At 43.9% G+C, this 26,566-nt stretch overlaps 1 protein-coding gene across 1 annotated transcript; it reads right to left on the bottom strand.

Moving 5' to 3' along the window:
- Positions 1 to 13,992: 13,992 nt before the first annotated feature.
- On the bottom strand, positions 13,993 to 15,008 carry OR6V1 (olfactory receptor family 6 subfamily V member 1). The gene has a single exon (XM_017891379.1). The coding sequence runs from the start codon at positions 14,991 to 14,993 to the stop codon at positions 14,052 to 14,054; it is 942 nt and encodes a 313-aa protein (XP_017746868.1). The 5' UTR covers positions 14,994 to 15,008; the 3' UTR covers positions 13,993 to 14,051.
- Positions 15,009 to 26,566: the final 11,558 nt, after the last annotated feature.

Below are 26,566 nucleotides of genomic sequence, written 5' to 3'. Positions count from 1 at the left end.
CTCCCAGTTGCTGCCTGCTCCCAGGAGCTCACATTCCCCAAACTGAGGATAGTCCTGGGATGTGGCCAAGTCCCTAGTAGAGGCAACTGCTCCCTGGGAACCACCATCATGCTCCTATTCCAGACCCTGCTGGGGCACACTGTCAGCACTGAAGAGGGTGGGAAACTTCCATCTTTCTGAATCCCTTTCAGTTCCAGGTCTCCCACTGGGAGTGCCTGAATAGCAGGAGGAAGGAGGTAAAGAGAGCACACCAGGCAGAGTGGAGCATCTCCATCCTGGGGTCGCGTTGTTGCTCTTTCCTGTGGGCTGCCCCAGAGGACCCAGATTGGAACGGTGCCTGCAGGGAGTTTGAGAGGAACCTCTTTGCCCCATTCATCCCATTACACTGGCCCTGTTATCCACAGGGTCTGAGCTCCAGGTCCTGCATTTGGACCTGAATGGTAGGGTGTGACCTGACACGGTTGAGTCCCCCTCCCCTTCCCTGCCTTTCTGTCATGCCCCTTTCATTGCACCTATCACAGTTTGTTGTTTTAAACTTACTTACTGTCTGTTTTTGCAATTGAATGGTAAAACCCAGGACTGTTTTTAGCACTGCATTCCTAGAGCACCAGCAGTATTTGGTATTGTCCATGACTTTCCGAATGAATGAGTGAGTGAGTGAATGCATGATTGAGTTGCTTATTTCCTCCTGCTCACTGTGCTACTGCTGACATTAGGTGCAGCATTGCATTCCATCATGACAGGACTCCACCCCCTGCATTGGTCCCATTTTGCACTCCCCCTGGGGAAGAAGCTAAGGAGCTCTGTCCCACCCACTTCTTTGGTCCCTTCCTGAGGCTGGGGCTGGGAAAGCTCAGCCTAGGTCTAGTCCTGCAGTGTCTCTTTTCTATTTGAGCCTCCCTAGATCTTTGTCTGCTTAGTGCATGGTGCTCTTGCACCATTTATTGCTTTTAATTATTGCTGCTAGCTGGCCTGCTAGCCTCAGGGAGCTGTTTACCTCTATGTCCTCCCCTGGCCACCTGCCCCTTGCAAAGACCTGCCAACAGTGAGGGTTGTTCAGGTACTTTCCTTGCTCTCCTCTTTCTCATTCCTCACCCTGCTTTTTCCATCACTGAGGAGCTCGGCATGCCCCCAGGACACTGATGATGGACATCACTGCCACAAAGAACCAGGGTGACCGTACTGCTACCACCTCTGCATTCTCAATGGGTCAAAAACGGTCATTTTCTGGAGCAGAAACATTGTTTCAGGAGTCAAAAGGCACAAGGATAGTTCAGCTAGGAGGACTGAGAGAGTTAATGTGGAGAGGGAGAAAGATACACCATCAGGAGAGAACATTCAAATCTTCCAAGTCTCTGGAGGATTATTATATTATATGGGGATGTGGAAGCTCTCTGCTAGCTGGCATTTTAACAGAGCTGTGAACTGCAAAACCTACATGAAGGACTTAGAAAGATAAACAGGATCTCTTATCAGCAAGGATCCTTAACAGGAATGAATGAGGGGAGCTGAGGGCCCTCTGGGGAGTCCAGGCTGCAAGTACAGTTAATGTGGGATGCTGTCCAAAGCATATGCTAAAGAACTAAACACAGCCTTGACTAGGCCACTCTGTAACAGCCAAGGCTGTGCTTGGCCTGTTTTGATTGAGCACTGTATGGTCTACTGGTTGGACAAGTTGAGTTTGCCTGAATCTTGGGAATGCAGGACTCCTGGGCCTGAGGGAGGGGAGGATCTGTTCTGTAGCAAGGAGAGCCTGCACTGAGGGAAACCTATTCTGTCAAAGACTCTGATGCAGAAAAAAGTCTATTTGACATTCAAGTTACACTTTACCTATGTTAACTTCACTTGTAACTAGCAATGAGTTTTCTAAAATAAAAACTTGGAATGTGAAACTTTTGAACAAGCACAAAAGGTCCTAAGACATACTCCAGGGACTTGTCCTGAGGCTTGCTGAATTGGAAGGGGTTGGGGGGCGTGTTGTGACTCAGAGTCTTGAAGCTTCATGAGGAAGTGACTGGCATGAATTTTGTATGAAGAGAGGAGCATCAGTCATCAAACCTGAGAGGAGAGGTGAGATCTTGAACAGGGAAAAAACAAACTAAGGGTAAAAAGTTTAAGTGGCTGGACAGAGGTTGGGAAGAGCAATGCAAGAGGGTTTGGGATGAGGGGTGAAGGGCGAGGACACAAAAATGGGGGCTATGGTGGAGGCCAGTTTGAAAAGGAGGCCAGCTGGCGTGGTATGAAGCTAAGCCTGCCACATGAACTGGGGTACTCCTGACTCAAAGGTTATCTTAGAATCCCCCTTTGACCTCTGATTCCAAGACTTGAGATGTTTTAGATTGGAGAGCCTCAAGACGTGATGTCTCTGAAACCTGGTAGAAAGATGTTGCTTTCTGAGTGGCAGGTGGCAAATAAAACACAAAATAGGCCCATGAGTTGTTGAACTTCTCATTCTGGCTTGGGAATTTATAACAGCTGAAGAATATGAAGGACATCAATATGGGAGCTGAAAAGGGTGAGGTCACAGTCTGGGAAGTGGTAATTGGAGGAACAGCAGCTTCCTGGATTTCTGGATTGTCATGGATTCCCAATAAGAGATGGAGGGCTGAGGGCTGACCCTGTTTGGAGCACCTCTAACCAGTCTTACAATAGCATTTGAGACTCAAGTTAGATCTTTCTGCTGGGAAAGGGACACCTCCCCATCTCCTACCTATCACTGATAGTCCACAGCTGATTGTGAGACTTTAATACATTCATTCATTTGCCATGTATTAAACAGCTTTTTTTGTAGCTATAAGCATTTTTATTCATGTATATAAGCAATGAGCTTTGAGTCCTGTGTTCAGAGATTGCTATGGCACTGTGTTTGATTCAACACTTTGCAGATTCCACATACTTGAAGTTTTGATTACTACAAACAAATTGATATTGGAGTTAGAAAACTCTAGATTCAAATCACAACTCAACATTTATTGACCGTATGACTTGGGATTAAGATCCTTAAACATTCCAAGCCTCAGTTTTTATCATCTATGATATGAAGTTGGTAACGATTTCACAGCATCATTGTGGCATGGGAGCCAGTGCATGGTGGGCCCTCAGTGGATGGGGTCTACCCATTCCCAACCCTTTATCCACAATTCTGTAATCAAAATGCTTTGAATGCTGAAAGTTCTTTCTTAAATGTTGAGTCAAAGCACTTAGATGGCCTAACTTGTTCTGAACTAAACATGAGGCCATTTCTGCCTTTATGTCATTGAGTGTGAATATGTGTGTACTTTGCTGCAGAAATAATAGCGTGCTTGATTCCAGGATGCTGCCTTGCTGGTACTGGTCTCATTTTAGCTTTCTGATAAGAAACTGTGGGGTTGTGATTGCCCCATTACATTTTGTTAAAGTCTGCATTACACATACACATCATCATTAAAGAAAATATGAGTTTCCATTTGGCAAAACTTTCTTTCGCAGGACTAGAAATGAAAACCCAACATATGTGCTCATTCATTTGTTCAACCAAAATTATTATAATTTTGAGAGAGAATCTTCCTCTGTGGCCCAGGCTGTAGTGCAGTGTTGTAATCACAGTTTACTGCAGCCTCCACCTCCTGGACCCAAGTGATGCTCCCACTTCAGCCTCCCAAGTAGCTCAGACTACAGGCATTCAGCACCACACCAGGCTAACTTTTTTATTTTTGTAGAGATAGGGTCTCTCTATGTTGCCCAGGCTGGGTCTTAAACTCCTGGCCTCAGGCAATCCTCCCACATCTGCCTCCCAAAGTGCTGGGATCACAGGTGTGAGCCATTGCACCGGGCCTGTTTAACCAAAATGTAATGAGTAGTTACACTGTGTAAGAAATGTTGCTTGGCATTCTGAGGGTTATAAAGATGAAAAAAGATCCCTGACACCGAGAAGCTAGGAATCCAGGATTTGGAATCTGACTGGTACACAATTATAATGCAAGGCAGATCATGTTAACTTTCCTGATTGGGAACTCCAGGCAGGGTGACTTCACATCTGGATAGGGGATGAAGCTTCATAAACAAGGGGACATTTGAGATAGTGCCTGGTGGGTGATTAAGAATTTTCCAGGCAAAGATGGCAGAACGAAGTATTCTAAGCACAGGAATAAAAAGGGAAGTGTGTGAAAGCAAAGTGGAATTAACTTGTGGAGAATAGCAAGGGTTCAGTCTGGTGGTAGCAAAAAGTGTATAACAAGGAGGTGGGGGTGAAGCTATGAAGGGTGGTGAATGGGCAGAGTCATGTAGGGCAGGAGTTGCCAGGGAGAATCTGTGCTTGATTTGACTGAAAAAGGAAGAGATTGTTGTTGTTAATTTTTTTTGATCACTAAAATAATATATGAAGAGAATTCAAATTTAAATGAAGAGAATTTGGAAATGAATGTGTACTATAGAAAAACAGAGGGTACAAGGTTTCAGTTGGGTAGGAAGAATAAGTTCTAGTGATCTAATGTTCAGCATGGGGATTACAGGTAATGATACTCTATTGTATACTTGACATTTGCTAAGAGGGTAGCTCTTAGGTCATCTCACTACACATGAAAAATGGTAACTATATAAAGAGATGGATAGATTAATTGGCTTGACTGTAGTAATAAGTTTACTATGTGTATTTATATCCAAACCGCATGATATACATTTCATATGGTTTGGCTGTGTCCCCACGCAAATCGCATCTTGAATTATAGTTCCCATAATCCCCACATGTTGTGGGAGGGACCCAATGGGAGGTAATTGAATCATGGGGGCGGTTACCTCCATGCTGTTCTCGTGATAGAGAGTGAGTTCTCATGAGATCTGATAGTTTTATAGGGGGCTTTTTCACTCCTGTGCTCTGCACTTCTCCTTGCTGCTGCCATGTGAAGAAGGATGTGTTTGCTCCCCCTTCCCCCTTCTGCCATGATCATAGGTTTCCTGAAGCCTCCCCAGCCATGCCAAACTGTGAGTCAATTAAACCTGTTTTCTTTATAAATTACCCAGTCTTGGGTGTGTCCTTATAGCAGCATGAGAACAGACTAATACAACAGTTTAAATATATATAATTTCAATACAAGATTTTTAAAAAGTAAATTCCTATAACGCATATCCAGATATAGCCATTGTTAATATTTAAAATGCATCTTTTACTCTTTTCTGGATGAAGATAGATGGCTAGCTAGTTTGATTGATTTTGAAAGTAATTATAAATGAAATCTCGTTGTTAAGGATTATTTTTATTTATTTATTTTTGAGATAGAGTGTCACTCTTGTTGCCCAGGCTGGAGTGCAATGGCATGATCTCAGCTCACTGCAACCTCCACCTCCTAGATTCAAGCGATTCTCCTGCCTCAGCCTCCTGGGTAGCTGGGATTACAGGTGCATGCCACCACACTCGGCTGGTTTTGTATTTTTAGTAGAGATGGGGTTTCTTCAAGTTGGCCACGATGGTCTCAAAGTCCCGACCTCATATGATCTGTCCGCCTCAGCCTCCCGATATGCTGGGATTACAGGTGGGAGCCATCACGCCCAGCCTTGTTACGGATTATTAAAAACAGTTGATTGACACAATAACTTAAGAAAATAAAATATAATAGCAGTACAGTGCATGGATAGGTTGGTGATTGAGCAATCTACCAATAAAAAAAATTAAGAATGTTATTGCAATGGTTAAGAGGAAACAGATCCTTGAACTTGGGTGGTGGCTATGGATAAACGAAGGAAGGCTAGATTCTTCCAGTTTCCAGCCTAGATGACTGCGGAATTGGGAGCCATAAACATGGCCTTTGTGGGAGGGGAGGACTATCTGTGTATCTTTAGATGTGTTGAATGTGTGGTGGTGGTCAATCTAGTGGTTAGAGATGTGGGCTGGGACTCAGAGGAGGACAAAATCCAGATTTGAAATTCATTTACATTTTAAAGATTGCTTTGGTTAAAGTAGGTGAGATTTCTGAAGGAGAAAATAGAGATTTTTTTAAAACAAAGAAAAGAAAAGAAATATGGGGACATCCATGTTTAGAAAATGGCAGAAAGACAGGGAGCTAGAGAAGGAGGCAGACGAGGGAACCCAGGATGGTAGGAGAAATTCAAGAGTGCAGAGTCCTTGCAGTCAAGGGTGGAAGTGACTTCAGAGATGGGTTATTTGTAGCCAATGAAAAACAGGCGATAGTGATCTCTAACATATATATATATATATTTTCAACCACTACAGTACATTTTTGCATTTGTGGGCCTTGCCAAAGTGGACAGATACTTCTGATTCTGCTGTAAAGACCAGTAGGGAGAAGTTTTTCATCCTGAGAACTTGTCTCTTTCACCTCTCAAGAGACTAATTACTTGCCCTCCTTGCAAACTTCCTGAAAAACTGAAGAGCTAAGTGGAAAGTAATTACCTCCTTCTGAGATGCAGATACTTTTCCTCAGCTTCTCCTCCTAAAATAATCAGCACAGGAGTCACTCAGTGTCCTCCCCAGGGACTCCTTCCTGCTACTCTCTTTTCTCTGCACATTCCCCTCTTAAAAAACTAAAAATAATCAATAGCCTGTAGCAGGCTATGCCTGTTTTTCATAGGATTTCCTTGGAAGTGGTGTCTCTGGTCAGTTTTGGGGAAGGTATGACTAGCCTTGGGCCTTCACAGCAATCACCGCAGGGAATCTAGCATCACGCAACCTGACTTGCCCCACAGCCTTGCCTGTGGTTCTTTGCTCTTCAAAGTGTGATGCTTGAAACAGCACTGGCATCTCCTGGGAGCTTATTGGAGATGCAGAATCTCAGGTCCCACCTGATACCTCCTAAATCAGAATCTGCATTTTTGCAGGATCCCCAGGTGATTCCTATGCACATTAATATCTGAGTAACGCTGATCTAAACAATTTGCTGGTAGAATTTTCAAACAGAAAATTGTATAAGAAAGCCCTTGTTCCAATCTCAACAATGTGAAAGGCATTGGAAGAGGGAATTTGGGGACACATTTGCTATTATTGGAGCCATCTTTCCTTGGTGACCTTTATCCCAGGTCCCATTTCCAGAGACAGTAGTAACCAGGATAAAGACCCTGAAGACTCTCATCCTAGTCTGACTTTAAACTTCTTGAGTGACTTCAATCAATGGCCCAGCCTCTGACTCACTGTTAGAATTCTATGTGGACATGACCTAGAGATGTCTAGATATATTGGTTCCAGACATTTGTCTTAATGTGGCAGGGTCGTCAATGTGCATAATGTCAAATGAGACTCCTGGATAGATAGAAAAGAAAAAATAATTTTAAAAAAATCTTGCAACTTGCTGGGAGGAATCTTGGGATTCTGGTTCCAAATCAAAGTAGCTGTTATAAAAGGCTCCCCAGGTTTAAGACATGATGTAAGTAAAACACAGCCTCATGGAATTGCAAGGGAGTAGGTCATGTAGGCCTACCTCCCTCTGTCTCGGTGCAGGCATCCTCACTGCAACACACTGAACAGACTGGCTTAGGGACTCTGCTTGAACCAAGTCCAGGGATGGAGCATGCCCAGCTGTGGGAGGCAGCCCCTTTCTTCACTGCATGGTTCTAGATTTTAAGAAGAAATCCTTATGTCAAACCTCAATATGACTTCCTCTAACCTTCACCCATTGTCTCAGTTCTGCCTTTTTCAGTTATGCAGGCATACTAGCAGGTAAGCAAAGATATCTACGTATTCCCCTCCAAAATATTCAGGTTTACAAATAGGAGGTTGCGTCAAACCGTTTCTAGAACTCTTGCCTTCCATATTGCTTTGTTTGGTTCCTGTTAGGCACATCTTGGAACTGATTGTGGTACTAGTTTAGACAACTAACTGAGATGTAGAGCAGTGAGAAACCTTTTCTCTTGCTCTGTTGACTATATTTCTTACCATCAACTAAGATGGCATTCCGTGTTTAGGTTATCATGCTAACTCATATTCCAAATTCATATAAACCTCATGATTAATGACAGCTAGCATTTATTGAACACCTACTATATTCTAGGTACAGGAAAAACAAAGATTTGTAAGGCACGACACCTAACATAAGGAGCTCAGAACCCACATATAGACAAAACTACATTGAACCAAGTCCAGAGATGGACCATTCCAAACTGTGGGAGGAAGCCCCTTTCTTCACTGCATGGTTCTAAATCTTCAGAAGAAATGCTTATGTCAAACCTCAGTGTTTGAAACCTCAGGAAATTTGACATAAGGATGAGTCCTGAGTTCCTGAAGGCAAAGCTCTCAGGGAATGCCCCATTTCTTTTGATTAAGTTAAAAGTTAAATTGAAATGACTTTTTGAGGTCCAAAGAACAGTTTTATAGGCTGAGAAGAGGAAAAGTGAATTCCTGAGAGAGGCAACTGAGTGTGTAAAATAACATAGACATAAAATGGTATATTGTGTAGACAACCAAAGCCTAAAAAGACGGGATTAATGAGTGGGTTTCTGGAGACTGGCCATGGGCATCATCAGTAATCAGACCCAAGTCCCCCAGTGGACCTGTAAGTGTCCTCTGCAAGATGCTCCACTCACTGAAATATCAGGCCATATTTGATTACAGCAAACTTCAGTGTGTACATCAGTGTAGAAATCTCTGCTTGCCTAGAGCAATCATATTGTAGTCACCAAAGGTGCTATTTACCTTCAGTGCTGAAACTGTATTGCCTTTAATTTTGCAAATAACCTAAGTAAGTTCAGAGAGCTCAGCTTTTCTGAAATACTTGATTTCCCTCTCTGCCAGCAGCTGAATTAGTCAAGTGTTATACCCCTTTAAGGTTGGTTTGCTCAGGTCCTCCAACAAAAGGGAGGCATGGGGATGAGACTGAGAATGGGGGGATCTGCCTTCTGTGTCTGTGAAGGAGAAGGAAGGAAATCTGTGGTGTCCCCTCTCCTTAGATCACAGCCAACTTCCTCCATGACAAGGACAAGGGCCTCATATACAGTCCTTTGGACTCACCCCCAGGGCTGGGTAACCCAAGAACTTCTGGGTGAGTTGTCCACTGAGTAAGAGAAGTGGCAGAAACACAAATGTGAGTGATGAGCTTCCCAGCTGCTAGTGAAGAAGCCAGGTCCCCTCATATATGGAGGATCCTGTGTCTATCAGATAAAATAATTCATGAGTTCCCTTATAAGGGCAATGCCATGAGCTTTACCTCCATAGGACTTGGCAGGTGTCTAACTCAAGGGAAGGAGAATGACAGCAATGCAGCGTTGACTGGGGAGCAGGATCTAAGGGAAACCCAGAGGTAGGATGCTAGTGATGTTCTGGAGCCCCCTGGAGAACCCATAGTGGGGCATTGCTACAAGGTTCCTGAGATTGTGGAAAGGACTTTAGAATTGGCTAACTGGCAGAGGCTGGAATGGCTTGGAGGGCTCAGAAGAAGACTGGAAGGTATGGGAAAGTTTGAAACTTCCTAGAGACTTGTTGGATGGTTTTGACCAAAATGCTGATAGTGATATAGACTATGAAGTCCAGGCTGAGGTGGTCTCAGCTGGAGATGAGGACCCGAATGCTGGTAGCCAAGGCAATGGGGAAAATGTTTCCAGGGGATGTCAGAGACCTTCACAACAGCCCCTCTCATCACAGGCCCAGGGGCCTAGGAGGGAAAAATAGTTCGTGGGCCAGGCCCAGGGCCCCACTGCTCTGTGCGGCCTCAGGACTTGGTGCCCTATGTCCCAGCCACTCCAGCTCTAGTCGTGGCTAAAAGGAAAAAAGGTACAGCTCAGGTCTTTGCTTCAGAGGGTGCAAGCCCCAAGCATTGGCAGCTTCCACGTGGTGTGCAGAGGACAGGAGTTAAGCTTTGGGAACCTCTGCCTAGATTTCAGAGGATGTATGGAAATGCCTGGAAATCGACCATTAAATTGGCAGGAATTAAACACAGCCATGATAAAAAAAAAAAAAGTAGATAACAGAAACTCATAATCAAATAAGTTATGCTAAAACAAAGGTGATTCATATTAAAAATTCCTCGTTGCTTTGCTACATTGTACTTTTGTCCATGAGACTGAGGTTATTTAGGCCACGTGTCTCAGTGTGGTAGAAATACTATATGGGGCGATGCAGCGGGGCATCTTTCCCTAACTCCAACTTCAGATGTCATCTTGGTAGCTTAAAATTGGACATGGTGAAAATATTGACAGCAGGAAGCTGGCAAATGCTAGAATTCAGCAAATGGAGAGCTGGGGCTAAACATTTACCAGCAGACCACTGAGCCACGACCACCATTCCTCAGTACCTGTCAGGCATTGTTGAAGAAACATATGTACATCAGAAAACCTAGTGCTGAAAGAATTAGTGAATCAGACCCATAGGAATCTAGTCCACTATAGGCAACACTGACCTTTTCTTAGTTTGACCCAGAGGGTTTTTCACCTCACCAAACTCCTAAAATCCCACCCGTGCAGGGTCTTGATGTTACTACCAACCACCGCAAGATCCAGGCCTGACTTTCCTTTGGAAAGTGATTATACACCTTTGTCTTCCTTCCTCGAAAACTTTCATACCCTCGGTTTCTTGCTCTCTAATCCTCCCAACTAGAAGAAATAAATCCACTTTTTGGCTTCCCACTGGGATTTACATGTGTGAGGATGGATTCTTGGGTTAGCCATTTAGAGCTAGGATGCCAGACAAGTGAAGGGTGGGTGGGAAGATATTTGGGGCCAAGGAAAACATTTTAGTTTCATGAAATCCTGCCATGATTTTGCCTACACTTAAATTAGTTCTAGGTGTTGAAAGCAACCTTGCCCTCCTACCACCCGGAAATTAGGTTACAGTGTAAGCCACTTCTATGAAGTGAAAAGGCTGTTGCCATCAGTGCATCTACATCCAATGACCTTACATAGACAAAAAACCACATCAACTGTTCTCACCTCCCAGGGAAAATGGTATCATAGCAAAGGGACTGTGAATCCATTGTATAATTAACGTTGTATATGAACAGAATCAAAATATTTATTCAAAATAAAAATATCTTACCCATATAGGTATTATGTGCTATATACTTCAAATGCTCATAGAACCAATTGTGATCAATAAAATAGTAATCTTTTTTTCCTTCTTTCCAACATTTATTTTGGGTTCAAGGGGTACATGTGCAAGTTTATCACCCGGGTAAATTGCACATTGCTGGGGTTTGGTGTACAGATAACTTTGTCATCAAAGCAATTAGCATAATATCTGATAGATAGTTTTTCAGTCCTCACCCTCCTCCCTCCCTCCACCCTCGAATAGGTCCCAGTGTCTACTATACCCTCATTTGTGTCCATGTATACTCAGTGTTTAGCTCCCATTTATAAGAGAAGATGTGGTATTTGGTTTTCTGTTTCTCTCTTAATTTGCTTAGGATAATGACTTCCAGCTCTATCTGAGTTGCTGCAAAGGACCTGACCTCACTGTTTTTTATGGCTGCGTAGTCTTCCATGGTGTATATGTACCACATTTTCTTTATCCAGTCCACCATTGATGGGCATCTGGGTTGCTTCTATGCCTATGATATTGAAACACAAATCTTTAAAAGTAACATTGAATCTATACTTGCTTTCTGCCAATATGTGTTTCTTTCAAGTGATGGATACTAAATGTGCAATTACTGTGAGGAAAGGGTTACTAGAATTGTTGCCATTACAAGTCTACAAACTTGTAGAAACTTAATAGATACGTGTTCAATAAGGGTCTAGAGGAGGCAAAACAGCAGCTTCAGATCCTGGAGGTTCCAACTGTGAATTAACCCAACTTTTAATTCAGATGGAAGAAGAAAATTCCAAAGATGGGGAGATGGAAAAAAAAGGTCTGAAGAACCAGATCCTGCTGTCAGTTCTGCCATCTCTTTGACCAACTCATTCTTCCTCTCAACCATGTTTCCCTTTCCCACTAAAGCGGGCCAGGAACACTACTTGCTGCAGTTTCAGAATCAGAAATTTTCCTTCTGAGCTCTCATACACTCCATAGGAAAACACCTTATTGAAATTAACCACATTTTTAAATTTCTCTCAGTACAGGGAACCCCTTGAGGTCAGACTCCACATTTCTTTCGTCTTTAACAGCCACTGCTGAGTGGAGTGTTTTATTCATGATGGGTGATCAGTGAATCTTTATTTAATTGAATTACTATAAGGGTAAAAACCAAATGGAAAATATATGTAAAAGTGGTTCGTAAAGTATGAAAAGTATGCAAAAGTAAGATATTGTTAGTAGAATTATTCTTAATTTACTCATCCTTCTTTCATTTACTTTACAAATACATACTTTTCTAGGTAGCAAGCAGAGAATAAACAGAGGAAAACAACATCAATTCATTCAACAGCAATTGCAAACACCAGAGTCATTGCTCTGTTATGTAATTAAAGAACTAGCAAAATTTTGGTCCAGAAACTGAAACTAGGAATGTAAAACTTGGCTGAGGGGTATCTCAGCAAGAAAGAAAGACACTTTCCGAAAGCCAGAGAAAGCCAGAGAAAGGGGTGCCTCGTTTAGGAAGGAGTTAGCTTGGGATAAGAGGAGGTCACAAGGAGATCCAACGGGCTGGCAAGCAAGCTGCATCTCCCAAGCTCCAAATGAGCCTACCTCATTCATTTCCACATAGTGGATTTTTTAAATGCTCGACATTTGTGATAAATTAGTAGTTTTATTGTTTTCAAGTAAGTGTAGTTATGAATAAACTCCTGATTGTAGTTTATATATCACAAATTGGGAAATAGAGTTTGGTAAATTAAAGTATATTTACAGAAACAATGTGTCAGAACAACTTAAACTGGGGATACTTTAGAAAATTTCACGTAGGAGAAAGCTAAGGGAACACCATGATCCTGAGGTCAAAGTAACTGGAAGATTTTTTAAATTTCCGGCTATAGTTGGAGGAGGGAGGACAGTGGAGCTGATGTTTAACTCCAAAGGCTGCATGGGACATAATAGACTTTCAAGAATTTTATACCCACACGTATGTGAATGTAATATAATGTCCTTATTTTATGTAATGTACAATATAATACGTATGTGTGTAAAATAGGATATATAATGACTGAATAAATGAATTGACTAAGTTTATTACAATCCCTTGCCTTTAGGCAAATGAATGTTTCTAATCATACAGGAGCAAAGTTTATTTTATCTTTCTAAAACTCTGAATATTTCCTCTCTGGAAACCACATAATTCCTCACTAGTGGAGATTTGTCTTGTTTTAATTTCCCTCTGTTTCATCTTTCTCTGATGCAAAGGTACCTGATGAATTGCACTCTCACAGTGTCCACCTTATAGTCAATGTGCTACTCAGGTGTCATCTCATCAGGAAGCCGTCATTCAGCCCCTGCCTGGTCTCAGTGTTGCTCTCCTGTATGCTCATAAAACCTTCCGTGAATCCACTGTTGCACTTTCCCCACTGTGCTGGAAACAGCTATTTATCACTCTTTCCTTCCTTAGGCCAAGAGCTTTGTCAGGCGAAGAACCATATATGCCTTTTTTACCTTCTTAGCCTCTACCTGTTACAGTGCCTGACATACACAGCCTACTCAATATTGATGAGATGAATGAATGGATGAATAATCATATAAGGACCCAGCCCTCCCCGCAACACTCACACACACGTTGAAAAACAATCAATTTGTTTTTGGTAAGTTTTGCTTTTTCCCTTGATCCCATGTAGCCCAAGCACTTATGGTGCATACACTCAGCAATGGTGCATACTGTGATAGAGAAGCACGCCCCGAACATGCACACACATGCACACATATGTACACACATACACATCCATGTACACATACTGGGACTGGATACTACCTCTTGATCAGAGAGCACTTCTTGGCTACTCTTCCTCAAATGCAAAGCACATGCACTTCCCTTTATTGAAAGCTCTGGGTACTCTCAGGGTTCTTATGGCTGCCAGGGGATGTAGGGAACACTTCCATGGTGGCCCATAAGAGCTTTGGGCCAGACAGTGCAGCACTGAGGGCTCACTGTAGTTATTGCTCAGAGGAAAAAAACTAAAGAAACTCAACAGTGGTCTTCCCACTCACTGGAGGTCTCCCTCCCCACAGAACTGCTCGATGGAGGCAGGCCAGGTCCCCCCGGGCCCCAGGCTCATCATTGTGCCTTGCAAAGGCCTTTCAGCCTCTGCATCTGCCCCTGTAGCACTGTTTTAACTGTCTCATTGCGGAAGGTAAGGATAAAGGGATTGAGGAAGGGGGTGAGAACTGAAGTCACCAAGGCCACGACCTTCCTGACTTGCACAGAGTGAGCTTTGCCAGGCCTGACATACAGAAAGATAGTACTACTGTAGCCAATGAAGACCAGTGTGAGGTGAGACCCGCAGGTGGAGAAAGTCTTCCGGCGGCTGCTGGCAGACGGGATCCGCAGCACGGTGGTCATTATGTAGCCATAGGAGATGAGGGTCACCAGGAAGGAGCTGAGGACAAAGGCCAAGGCCATCAGAAAGTCCCAGAATTCCAATAGGCGAGTGTCAGAGCAGGACAACTGCAGGAGAGGTGCGCTATCACAGAAGAAGTGGCTAATGATGTTGCCATGGCAATAATCAAGATGAACTCGGGAGAGGACAGTAGGTACCATGGCTAGGAAAGGAGCTGACCAGGCAGCCCCAGCCAGCTGGACACACACAGCCCTGCTCATCAGAGTGCCATAGCGCAGTGGGTGGCAGATGGCCACAAAGCGGTCAAGGGCCATGTCTGTCAGGATGAGGAAGGAGGCGGAACCCAGGGAAAAGTAGAAGTAGAACTGGACCATGCAGCCAGTGAAGGTAATGACTTTGTGGGGGACCAGCAGGTCTGAGAGCATCCTGGGCACTGCAGTCATGGTTACCAAGATCTCCAGCAGGGAAAAATTGCCCAGGAAGAAGTACATGGGTGTATGTAGGTGGGTGTCAGCTATGACCATAACTATAATGATGGTGTTTCCCATGAAGGCGAGAAGATAAAGCATGAGGAAGGGGCCAAACAGAAGAGCCTGCAGCTCACCGAAGGAGGAGAAGCCTGAGAGGACAAATTCGGAGGGCTGACTCAAATTTGCCATGATCCACAGGCTAGGGCCCTGCATGCAAGGGAAACAAAAGACAGATGGAGAGGCAGAAACAGAGAGATAGAGACAGAGAACCACTGACCTTGAAACAGAAGAAACAGGGACAGAGACAGAGAATAGAGAGAGAAAGGCAAGTAGCCAGCGGGTGATAAACAGAAGAGCAGAAAGAAAAAGCAATCAAGATAACAAAATGGAATAGGAGAGTCATAGAGAAACAGAGTGAGGGTATCAGTGAAGGGAAAGACATAGAAAGCCATTTTTAAGAAGAGAGAAGGCTGGGGATGGTGGCTCATGCCTGTAATCTCAGCACTTTGGGAGGCTGAGGTGGGAGGATCACCTGAGGTCAGGAGTTCAAGCCCAGCCTGGCCAACATGGTGAAACCCTGTCTCTACTAAAAATACAAAAATAAGCCAGGTGCAGGCACCTGTAATCTCAGCTACCTGCAAAGCTGAGGCACGAGAATTGCTTGAGCCTGGGAGGTGGAAGTTGCAGTGAGCCGAAATCGTGCCACTGCACTCCACCCAGCATGACAGAGCAAGACTCCATCTCAAAAAAGAAAAAAAAAAAGAAGAAGAAGAAGAAAGAAAAACAGAGAAGTGGATTAAGGAAGACCACATGGCAACAGACATTGACATTCAGGAAGAAAACAACAGAGGAACAGAGAAAGAACAGAAAAAAAATTCAAATATGAGAGAGGGAGAAATAGAGAAATACAGAAAGGGGAGGAACACAGAAAAAAAGAGAGGAGGGAGAGAGAGCATTAGTGCACGTGACCCAGAAGCCCCCGAACGTAGGCTGATCCATCTGTGTCACACCAGAGATTGTGCCCCAAGACCCTGTTTAAAGGCTCCCTGCGAACCTTTCTGAGCTGCCTCTCTGAGGATCCTCACTTGTGCACATTTCTCCGGCTGTGATCATGAAATTAGTGAAAGTCAGAGTTTTGAGTCCAGAAATTAGTGTCTTTTAGAGTGGGCCTCTGCTTCGTGTTTGCAAAGATGGAGAGCAGAAAAGGTGCAGGAGGTCAGGGAGTGAGGCCCGGAAATCCAAGTGACTGCTCTCCCGGGACACACACAGTCATCAGGTTTCCCAAGGACATCAGCGGTCTACCCAAGGGCGCTGCTTTGCTGTCTCCACTGCACTTCCCCTCCCCTCGTGGTGCAAAGCGTAAGCTATGGAGTTGGCCTCCTGTGTTTGAATTCTGGCTCTAGACTTGCTTGTCACGGGCCATAAATCTGCTCTTCTTTGTTACTTACTCTCTCTGAGCCCGTTTTCTCAGCTATAAAATAAAGGTATTACTGGTACTTAGCCTCTATGGTGATTATAAAATCAAATAAGTAAACTACTTAGTGCAGTGACTGGCACATACTAGCCAACAAATCGTTGTTGTTATTGTTATCACTGTTCTTATTGTTACGACTATCAATAGAACTCACATTTTTTTGGCCCATTGTCTCTCTACACTTCTCGTTGCCAACATGTGCATGTGTGTGAAGATCTTTACAGCTTTACACTGTTTCTTGGAATTTCAATTCACCAAAAGGGTACTTTAAAGCATTTCAAACACAAACAAACATAAGTATTTACAACACAAACTGTCAGGAGTGGAAGGAGTGAAGCTGTATATAGATATACTCTGGCCCTTTCTCCAGCCCCATAAAAGCTTCATCTGGGGCTGTGTCCTGGCCACCCAGCAATGACATTCTAATTTTCAAAAGCCTTGCACCTGGCCGAGCGTGGTAGCTCGCACTTGTAATCCCAGCACTTTGGGAGGCTGAGGCGAGTGGATCACAAGGTCAGGAGTTCAAGACCAGCCTGGCCAATACAGTGAAACCCCATCTCTACTAAAAATACAAAAATTAGCTGGGCATGGTGGTGGGCGCCTGTAAATCCCAGCTACTTGGGAGGCTGAGGTAGGAGAAGCACTTGAACCTGGGATGTGGGGTTGCAGTGAGCTGAGATCGTGCCAATGCACTCCAGCCTGGATGACAAAGTAGACTCCATCTCAAAAACAATAAATAAATAAATAAATATAAATAAATAAAAAGCCTTGCACTCATGCCACTGACAAACCTTAACGGCAGGTCTAAAATCTACCCCAGCACTGACTAAATTCAAACCCAGTCCTAATGTCTGTATTTCATGAGATCCTGACTGACATACAGACTTCCCCCACTCACCTTAGCCTCCAAGCCTGGTGTCTTCTTTGTAAGCTGCTCTCATTTAGGCATTCATAGCTGTTGACACCTGCCTAGTGGCTTCGCTCTGTAATGTGCGTGACATCAGAGATGCAGTCTCTTTCCCTCGGGTTGTGTCTTGCGGCTGGGAAGGGTGGACAGAGGCGTTGTGCACAGCTGGGAAGAGGTAGCACTGCTGCGTGAGCTAAAACACTGCCAGTCCTTATGCTGATTTTCTAATTCAGCACCTACCCTGTGTCACTACAAAGCCAGGGGCAGCAGCATTGATGTGGGGCTGGGACGTGGAAAATAAGTCCCTCAGGAGACCAGAGAGGAAAGGTGCTGATTCTGTCCCTTCTCTCTCAAGGATGAGTGTTTTCAGCTCTTTCTCTCATCCACATCTCCAAGTCCTTCATGTCTTGGTGATGTTTACAGCTGAGCTTACACTGGATGGAAAACTTAGACTCCAGCAAAGTGTTTTCTATGGGAGTGACAGGAAGCCAAGGAGCTGTCTGGGGACTTCTGAGGCACTGACGTTGCTCCTTAGAATAATGAGATGTCCTCTGTTTTGAGGAAAAAGATCTGAATAAAGAAATGGATAAAGACCTAGGTACACCCAAGCAGCCAACAGCTTAGGATCAGCACCTCGGCAATGCCTGTCTCCTGGCCCTTCCGCTCCTCCTAGGACCATGGAAAAAAGATGAGAGCATGGAACAAACACAAAGGAATTTCCCCAGCTGGACTAAAATTATGACAGCCTGGGCACCTAGCCAGGGCTGGATCCAGAGTTTCCATTTGCAGACAAAATCTCCAAGTGGATCCAGGATTCAGGGATCTAGGGAGGCAGGGAACGGCGGGCCTAGACCATAGCAGCCTCTTGTTAAAATTCTCCAAAGAAAGTATCATCTGGAGAAGTCTGGGAATCAAACAGTGAGATTAAGAGGCAGATCTCTGCCTCCAGAGGCAGGGCCCTTGGTGGACACATCTTGGGATCTGGCTCCTGTGAGAAGATACACACCCTGGGGACAAAGGTAAAGGGAATATGGTGAGGCCACTCCGAGCTTTCAGCTCCCTGGTAAACTCCGAGTCACAGTCTTTCATCTGAGAGACATTTAAACCTTATACATGATACCCAGTGCAACCCCACCCACACTGAGACAGAAATAATGACTCAAAGATTTCAAGGAAAAGCTGTACAATGAAGATAGTGCAGTAGGGCCCTGAGTTTAAGAATAACTAGGGCTGGAGGGGTTGGCCAGGCAATCTTTTTGTAGGACTTGAGCCTGGAACTGAGATTTGGACCTGACCCATTGAAAGCAAAGAAGAGGCTGGGCACGGTGGCTCATGCCTATAATCCTAGCACTTTGAAAGGCCAAGGTGGGTGGATCACTCAAGGTCAGGAGTTCGAGACCAGCCTGGCCAACATGGTGAAACCCTGTCTCCACCAAAAATACAAAAAATTAGCCGGGCGTGGTGGTGGACACCTGTAATCCCAGCTACCCGGGAGGCTGAGGCAGGCGAATTGCTTGAGCCCAGGAGGCGGAGGTTGCAGTGAGTTGATATCGTGCCACTGTGCTCCAGCCTGGGTGGCAAAGCAAGACTTTGTCTCAAAACAAAAACAAAAAGAAAGAAAGTAAAGAAGAATGCAGGTCAAAAGGCTAGAAATGGAGGAGGAAGAAGAAAGGAGCCAGTTGCTAGCAGAGAGCTCAGGTAGGCAGACAGGTGCTGGTCAGAGCAGGGCTGGAGGCAGGGGCTCGGGAATTAAAAGGCAGGAGGATAGGTCAGGGCTACATGAGCCTTCATGGCTATTCATTTTCTATTGCTTCTGTAGCCAATTACCACAAATTTTGTAGCTTAAACAACACAAATATATTACCTGACAAATTCTACAGGTCAGTAACTTGACACAGGCCTCAATGAGCTAAAATCAAGGCGTCATCAGGGCTGCCTTCCTTTCTGGAGTCTCCTTGCTTTTCCAGCTCCTAGAAGCTGCCCACATTCTTTAGCTAATGGTTCCCTCATCCATCTTCAAAGCCAGCCACATGTGTCTCTCAGAACCATCTTCTGTCATCACTTAGCCCTCTGACTGAACTCAGAGGAAAAGTTTCTCCACTTTTACAAATCCCTAAGATTAGATTCAGCCCACCTGGATCACCACTAAGATGAGATTCAGCCCACCTGGATTGCCCAGGCTACTCCCACCCCAAGGTCTTCAACCCAATCACACCTGCAAAGTCCCTTTTCCTATGTAAAGCAACATTTTCACAAATTCCAAGGATTAGGGCTTGGACATCTTTGAGGGGACATTCCTCTGCCTATCACAATGACTACGTGCACCTTTGGTGCCTGGTGAACCACTTATCTGACTAGATCCATTCATCTTTACACAACTGTATTCATTCCTTAATAAATACGTAGCATCAACTCTGTTAAATGATCATAACATAGAGCAGCCTCCATAATCTAGGAGCATAACCCTAAATCTGTCCTTATTTCCTTTGGGATTAAAGGCACATGGAGCAATGTTAATTCTTGTTTCCTTTCTAGCCTTCCCAAAGAGAAACAGCTAGGATTGAAACAGTGAGGGGAACTACTCTAGTGCCACTAAATTCTGTCCCCTGGGCTTCCCAGGCTTTGAAGAACCGCCCCATTTCCTTTTGGTTAACAACTTCTTTCACTTGATGAGATTAATAGGAAATGCAGTCATTTACATGGTTGAGTTGATGAAGTTTTCAGTCTCCCAGGGGTTTCTTCCTTAGTCAACTCTTCATCTTTTCACAGTCTGTTAATGGGCATTTTCATTGTTATTGCTTCTTTGATCCAGATTGATTCCTACTCCAGTATCCCCTCAGCCTCTGGCTGAAAAATAATCCTTCTCCACTCGTGCCTCCCATTTCACCCGTGTGGTGATTGACTATGACAGCTGCTTGTTTCTCTATGTGAAACCCAAGCAAATGCGGGCAGCAGAATAAAACAAGATAGTTTTCCTGTTTATTTTCATGTTGATCCCCTTTCTGAACCTTCTTACAGGTCAGATTTACTGACCTTAATCAGTTTTAGGTGGGCCACTCCTTGTGGATTCTAAGGTAATCTGGAAAACACTAACAAATATCTAAGCTAAAGCATCTTTATTTTCATCATCAAACCATATGTAATTATCACACTCAGGCCCTTGGAAGTGGGCAAAACACACAAACATAAAAACCAACCTGCCTATCAGCTACTGATAATCTGAGCTATTCTTGTTTCAGTTGTTTCGTAATAAAATTATTGTTTTGTTTTTGAAAATCTAAAGAAGAAAATGCCTAAAGTCCGGGAAGAGCTTGAGAAAGGAGCTGTATATGTTCCTGGGGGAGTTAGACTGCACCATAATCATCTCTGAATGTGCATTTCCAGAAGAGGAAGAGAGTCCAGGGACTACAATAAAAATACCAACACCTCTGCTCAGATCTGTCCTATTACTTCCTGGGATATGTTGACATTTTGACTTGCATTATTAGACTCAATCTCATAAGGCTGTGCCTGGCCATTAGGTGAGACACAGATTACTCCTTGGTGTACTCTTTTTCTTGGATGTGCCATATCTAATCTTGGCCCATTGCTACTACAAAGCGTCTCTCTTTTTCTCTACATTTTGGCATAAAGCCAACTTGGAGTGGCACAAGGACAATATGTTTAGAAAGGGGTGGATGGAAAGCTTAAACATGTTTGGTGGTAAGGACAGAATAAAATTTGTGATCAAATTTTTGGCAACTATTTAACTCATCTCGTTTTGTTCGTGGTAAAGGAAGGAGGTAAGGAAGGATTGAATGGCTCACTCTAGGTGCCTGAGGTTTTTTTTTTTTTTTTTTTTTTAAATATGCTACAGGAATCCTTTGTTTTCATGATGTGGTCTGCCTCCCAAAGCCAGATCTCTGACTGGCGGCTTTTCTGCCCCAATCTCCAGCTGTCTTCTATGACATCTCTGCAGATTTTCACTGCTGGTAGAGTTGAGAGTGGGAGGTTCCTCCCCCAATTCTGACTCACTAACAAATCAGGGAATGGGGTAGCTCTCTATTAATGCACAGGAATATATAACTGCTAGATTTTCAGACAGATTGGAGGAAGAAATTGTCTCACATGATAATACCTGTAGGCTGGAATCAGGCAGAAAATAGTTTTCTTGAGAATTGATATGGGTCACCTGGAGAACTGAAGAGTCCAGCAAGGGGGTGCTTGCCTGGTGGTGGTTGGAGATAGGGGCTGAATTAGGACCACTAAGTACAGTTGTGTGACTTGTAGACTGCACAAAGATGCTGATGGAGAGACTGAAGGGGCACATGGGGGCTGAAGGAGCTGCATCTACTTGATGGAAAGCGGCACCTATTTTATGCACAAAGGTACACTGTAGTTGTCAAGCCTTGTTCTTCCCAACTACATCTCAGTGGGGAAACATTATTCTAATTTACTCAAGGCTCTGGTGTAGAAGGCACTGCCCTGGGCTAGTGAAGAAGAGCTGAGTGTTCACAGGAAGATGCAGGGAAAAACCTTAGCCCTGGCCCCCTCCTGCATACTTTCTTTAGGTTCCTCCAGCCTTTCCTTTGTGTCGCCTGCCATCTTCTCTCTCCCATGTTGACTCTTTATCTTATCATCTTGCTGCCCAGTTTTCTTCTACTTAAACTTTACATTTAAGGCCGGGCGTGGTGGCTCACACCTCTAATCCCAGCACTTTGGGAGGCTGAGGTGGGCGGATGACTTGAGGTCAGGAGTTTGTGACCAGCCTGGCCAACACGGTGAAATGCTGTCTCTACTAAAAATGCAAAAATTAGCCAGGCGTGGTGGTGCACTCCTGTACTCCCAGCTACTTGGGAGGTTGAGACAGGAGAATCGGTGAACCTGGGAGGCGGAGGCTGCAGTGAACTGAGATCACGCCACTGCACTCCAGGCTGGGCAACAGAGTGGGACGCTGTCACATACAAAATAAATAAATAAATAAAAATAAACAAACAAACTTCATAACTCCCTTCCTACCCCGCACCGAGCCCTCATTCCCACCATTTTTTTTTTTTCTCATGGCTCCCCTGTCCTGACCTCTCACACCCTTGGCTGCCACTCAGCCTCTGGTACCTGTCCTCTCCCACAGGCCCTCAGCCCCACTGTCCTTCTGCCCACCCCACTCCTCCGCTATCCACAGACAAGCCTAAATTTCCTTTCTGTATCTCAAGGGACATAATATTTTAAAATTTCCCTTTAAATGCTACAGGAATCTTATTTTAAATGTAAATAAGATTGTCAAATATGAGGGTTCAGTCATCCCTGTAAGTCTGAGCCTTGAAAAAGGGAGGTAAACAGTTCTAGGTCAAATGACTAGAGATGGTTTTCTAGTTATCTATTGCTTGTCTATTGCTACCCCCAAAACTTAGTGACTTAAAACAATGGTGATTTTATGATGTCTCAAAATTGTGTGGGTGTGGAATTTGGTCAGGGCTCATCTAGGTGACTCTTTGGTTCCACGTGGCATCATTGGAGGTTTTCAGAGATTTCAGATGTTCAATGGGCTGGTCTAGAGGACCCAGCATGGCTTCACTCATGTGTGTGATGCCTCAGAGGAGGTGAGCAGGCGCTGGGATGAGCTGGGACTGTTGACTTCATGACCTCACCAGCCTGGGGATCTCATGGAAGTTGGATTCATTACATGGTGGCTCAGGACTCCTAGACCGAGCATTCTAGCAGAAGAGGTTGACACTGCATGGCCTTTTATGTCCTAGCCTCAGATGGGACAGAGGTGAGGAAGAAATTCTCTCGCATGGTAATACCTGTAGGCTGGAATCAGGCAGAAAATAGAGTTTTCTTGATAATTGATGTGGGTCACCTGGAGAATTGAAGAGTCTAGTAAGAAGGTATTTGCCTGGTGGTGGATGGAGGTAAGGACTGAATTGGGGCACCTGAGTACAGTTGTGTGGCTTGTACGTGGTGGTGGTGGTGATGGAGAGACTGAAGGGGCACATGGAGGCTGAAGGAGCTGCATCTACCTGATGGAAAAGGGCGCCCATTTTATGCACAAAGATGATACACTGTACTTGTGCCAAAATGTCTTGCTTTATCCCCCCAACTGATCCCAGACAGTTTGCTTAGATGTCTAAAACAAATACAAATCATAGGCTTTATTTGATCTACTTGTCACATATGATTGTCACAGATGTCACATATGGTCACTTTTGCCATACTTTTATGAGTCCAAGCAATACAAGATTCAAGAGGCAGGGGCATAGGGCCATATCTTTTTTTTTTTTGAGACAGAGTCTCACTCTGTCACCAGGTTGGAGTGCAGTGGCACGATCTTGGCTCACTGCCACCTCCGCCTCCCTGGTTCAAGCGATTCTCCTGCCTCAGCCTCCTGAGTAGCTGGGATTACAGGCATGCGCCACCATACCCAGCTAAATTTTGTATTTTTAGTAGAGATGGAGTTTCACCATGTTGGCCAGGATGGTCTCGATCTTCTGACCTTGTGATCCGCCTGCCTCAGCCTCCCAAAGTGCTGGGATTACAGGTGTGAGCCACAGCACCCAGCCAGAGCCATATCTTAATGGGAGGAATGCAAAAAAATTCGTGACCCTTTAAAAAACCTGTCATGGATAAGTCAACAAAATTTTCTTTTTCTAAGGCTTAGACTACTCTGTCTGATATCTGATCCTGAATGGAAAGAAAGCCACTAACCCACCCGACTCTCTTTCCATTCCGCTTCTCAGAGAACAGGAGGTTGCAGTATCTGAAGTCAAGCTTGTTCTGATATTACACTGTATATCTTCCTTTTTGTCCATTTATGAGGAAGGCAGACACATCGCCCCACTGGGAGTTTTGTATCACCCAAGCTGCAAGCATCTCTGAAATATAAAAACAACAAAATATTACTCTGTCTATCACACATGCACATCGCGAGGCCTCAAAAACGTCTTGCTTTACTCCCACAACTGATCCCAGACAGTTTGCTTAGATATCAAAAACAAATACAAATCATAGACCTTATTTGATCTACTTGTCACTATGCTTAAAAACCACACAGCACAGTCTTGATTTTTGCATATATTGTAATGCGTCTCTTAAAATGTGTGATAAATTTCTGTGTAACACATTCTGTTAGTGAATGCTTACTTTTCAATAACCTATTTATCTCTCAAAAATTAGAGAAAGAAATTTATTTCAACAAAAAAGCACAAGACTTTTAAAAAAGTTTCTTTATCTGTGAGGTTTTTCTTGGTAAAAGAATCCAAGACTCTTGGAAAACTTGGTAAGAGTTATTCAACTTATGTTTTTCTTTACATAAATATTCCTGCATATCTGAGCTGAAAGCATTAGTAAATGTTTGTGTGACATAAAAACTGATTTTAAAATCTGCTTTCTATTAATATTCTAATTTTTCAGAGTAAGGAAGGGGGGGAGCAAGGCAATAAATCATGAAGGATATGGGCTCCAATGGTAGACAAATGACAAATAGGGATGTCTCTGCACCTGGTTGGAATGGCTTTCAATTCTTAATCATATTGACAATAGTGGCTGCATGGTGGCTCATGACTGTAATCCTGGCACTTTGGGAGGCTGAAGCTGGAGGATTGCTTGAGTCCAGGAGTTCGAGACCAGCCTGGGCAACATAGTGAGACTCCATTTCTACAAAAAAATACAAAAATTAGCTGGGTGTGGTGGTGCATGCCTGTAGCCCCAGCTATTCAGGAGGCTAAAGTGGGAGGATCACTTGGGCCTGGGAGTTCTGCAGTGAGCTATGATTGCACCACTGCACTCCAGCCTGGGTGACAGAGCCAGACTCTGTCTCAAAAGAAAAGAAACAAAAACAAACAAAAACATTGATAGTAGCTACTAACACCAGCTACTGCATGGTAGAGTTTGAATTTGAATCAGGTCTGATCCCAAAGACTCTGCTCTTAATTTTTATGTCATTTCATCTCACCAACCTAAATATAATCTAAAACTTGTATATTATTACATTGCTTGAAGATTTATAATGATTATATAAAAGATATATCTGATTGAATGAGAAGAATATGAGAGACATAGGAGAAAAAAATCACATGTAATGACTACGGATTTATTCTGGAGTTAACCTGTGAGAGAGAATTATTATATTTGGTTTTTAGATAAGAATGTAGAATCTCACAGGGCTTAAGTAAATCTCAGTGTTTCTGGGTCATTCCATGTTGAGGCCTGAGACTGAAGCTCTGATTTCACCTGCTTCACACACTGTGCTTTTCCTCTACTTCATGCCAAGAATACTAATGCTATGACTGTTTCAAATATTCTGTAGCTCAGCAATGACAGAAACTGTGAAACTGAAATTACTTACATTATTTGATAAGCTAAACACAAAATTCATGAGGAAGAGAATAAGTAAAACAAACAAACAGAAACCCAAATGTTTATAATGGACAAATTATTTTCACTCATATTTTTTGTCCTTCCTGGAGGTGACTCCCCTGGCGGGAATATCACATACTTTTGCTCCATTAATTCAAGAGTGGTCGAGTGATTTGCTTCAGCCAGTGAGATGTGGGTAGAAGTAATGAGAGTCACTTCATAGCAGGAGCTTTAAGAGTTCGCATTTGAGTCACATTCTCTCTTTCCCCACATTTGAGATCATGGAAGAATGTGTTTAAAGGGAGCTTTCTACTGCTCCAGGTTCCTGCAGTATAATGATGAGCAGAGTCTACTTCCTGGCTAGTGATAGGTGCGTGGCATGAGTGAGAAACAAACCTTGTTGTTAAAAGCCATTCAAAGATTTGAGTTATTGGTGACTGCAGCGTGACCTTGCTGTAGCAGATGCTGTTAGTGTTACATTCTGATCCCTTAAGTTTCTTTTTATCGTTTCTGTGTTAACCCCTATGTACCTTTGTGGTCAGAGATAAAGAAAGGCCACAGTTCACAGGAGAGAGCCAGTGTGGACGCAAGAAACACAAAACCAGAGAGGCGAGGTGTTAGAAAAGCAGTAATGGAGAAAAAATGAGAGACAGAGAGACACAGGAGGCCCAGGAATGCAGACAGAAAGCTAGAAGGAATAAAAGGCAACCCAAGAGAGGCAGCAGAGTGACAAAGAAAAGCAGAAATTATGAGCAGAAGGAGGGAGGAAATGCAGGCAGGACACGGGACTGGGCATGGCCAGAGGCTGAGCGCAGAAGCCAGTCTAAAGCACCCCTGTGAGGCTTTCTGGATGCCCTTCTGCTGAGAACTCTCACTCGGCCACATATTTCCAACTTTCAGCAGCCGCAGCAAAGCCATTCAATTCAGGAAGCAAGGGGAGCCAGAACAGAGAGGCAATAAGATCCCTTTGTGTTGACCATCTGCTACATGTTTACAGTGGCTGAAGGCTGAAAGGGAATCAAGGTATTTAGATTCAAGCTCTGGAAT

This window comes from Rhinopithecus bieti, unplaced genomic scaffold (genome assembly GCF_001698545.2).
Source record: "Rhinopithecus bieti isolate Rb0 unplaced genomic scaffold, ASM169854v2 scaffold_21621, whole genome shotgun sequence".
In the NCBI taxonomy this organism is placed as follows: Eukaryota; Metazoa; Chordata; class Mammalia; order Primates; family Cercopithecidae; genus Rhinopithecus; species Rhinopithecus bieti.
The sequence above is the reverse complement of the archived record's forward strand: the minus strand, read 5'-3'. Positions and strand labels throughout refer to the sequence as shown.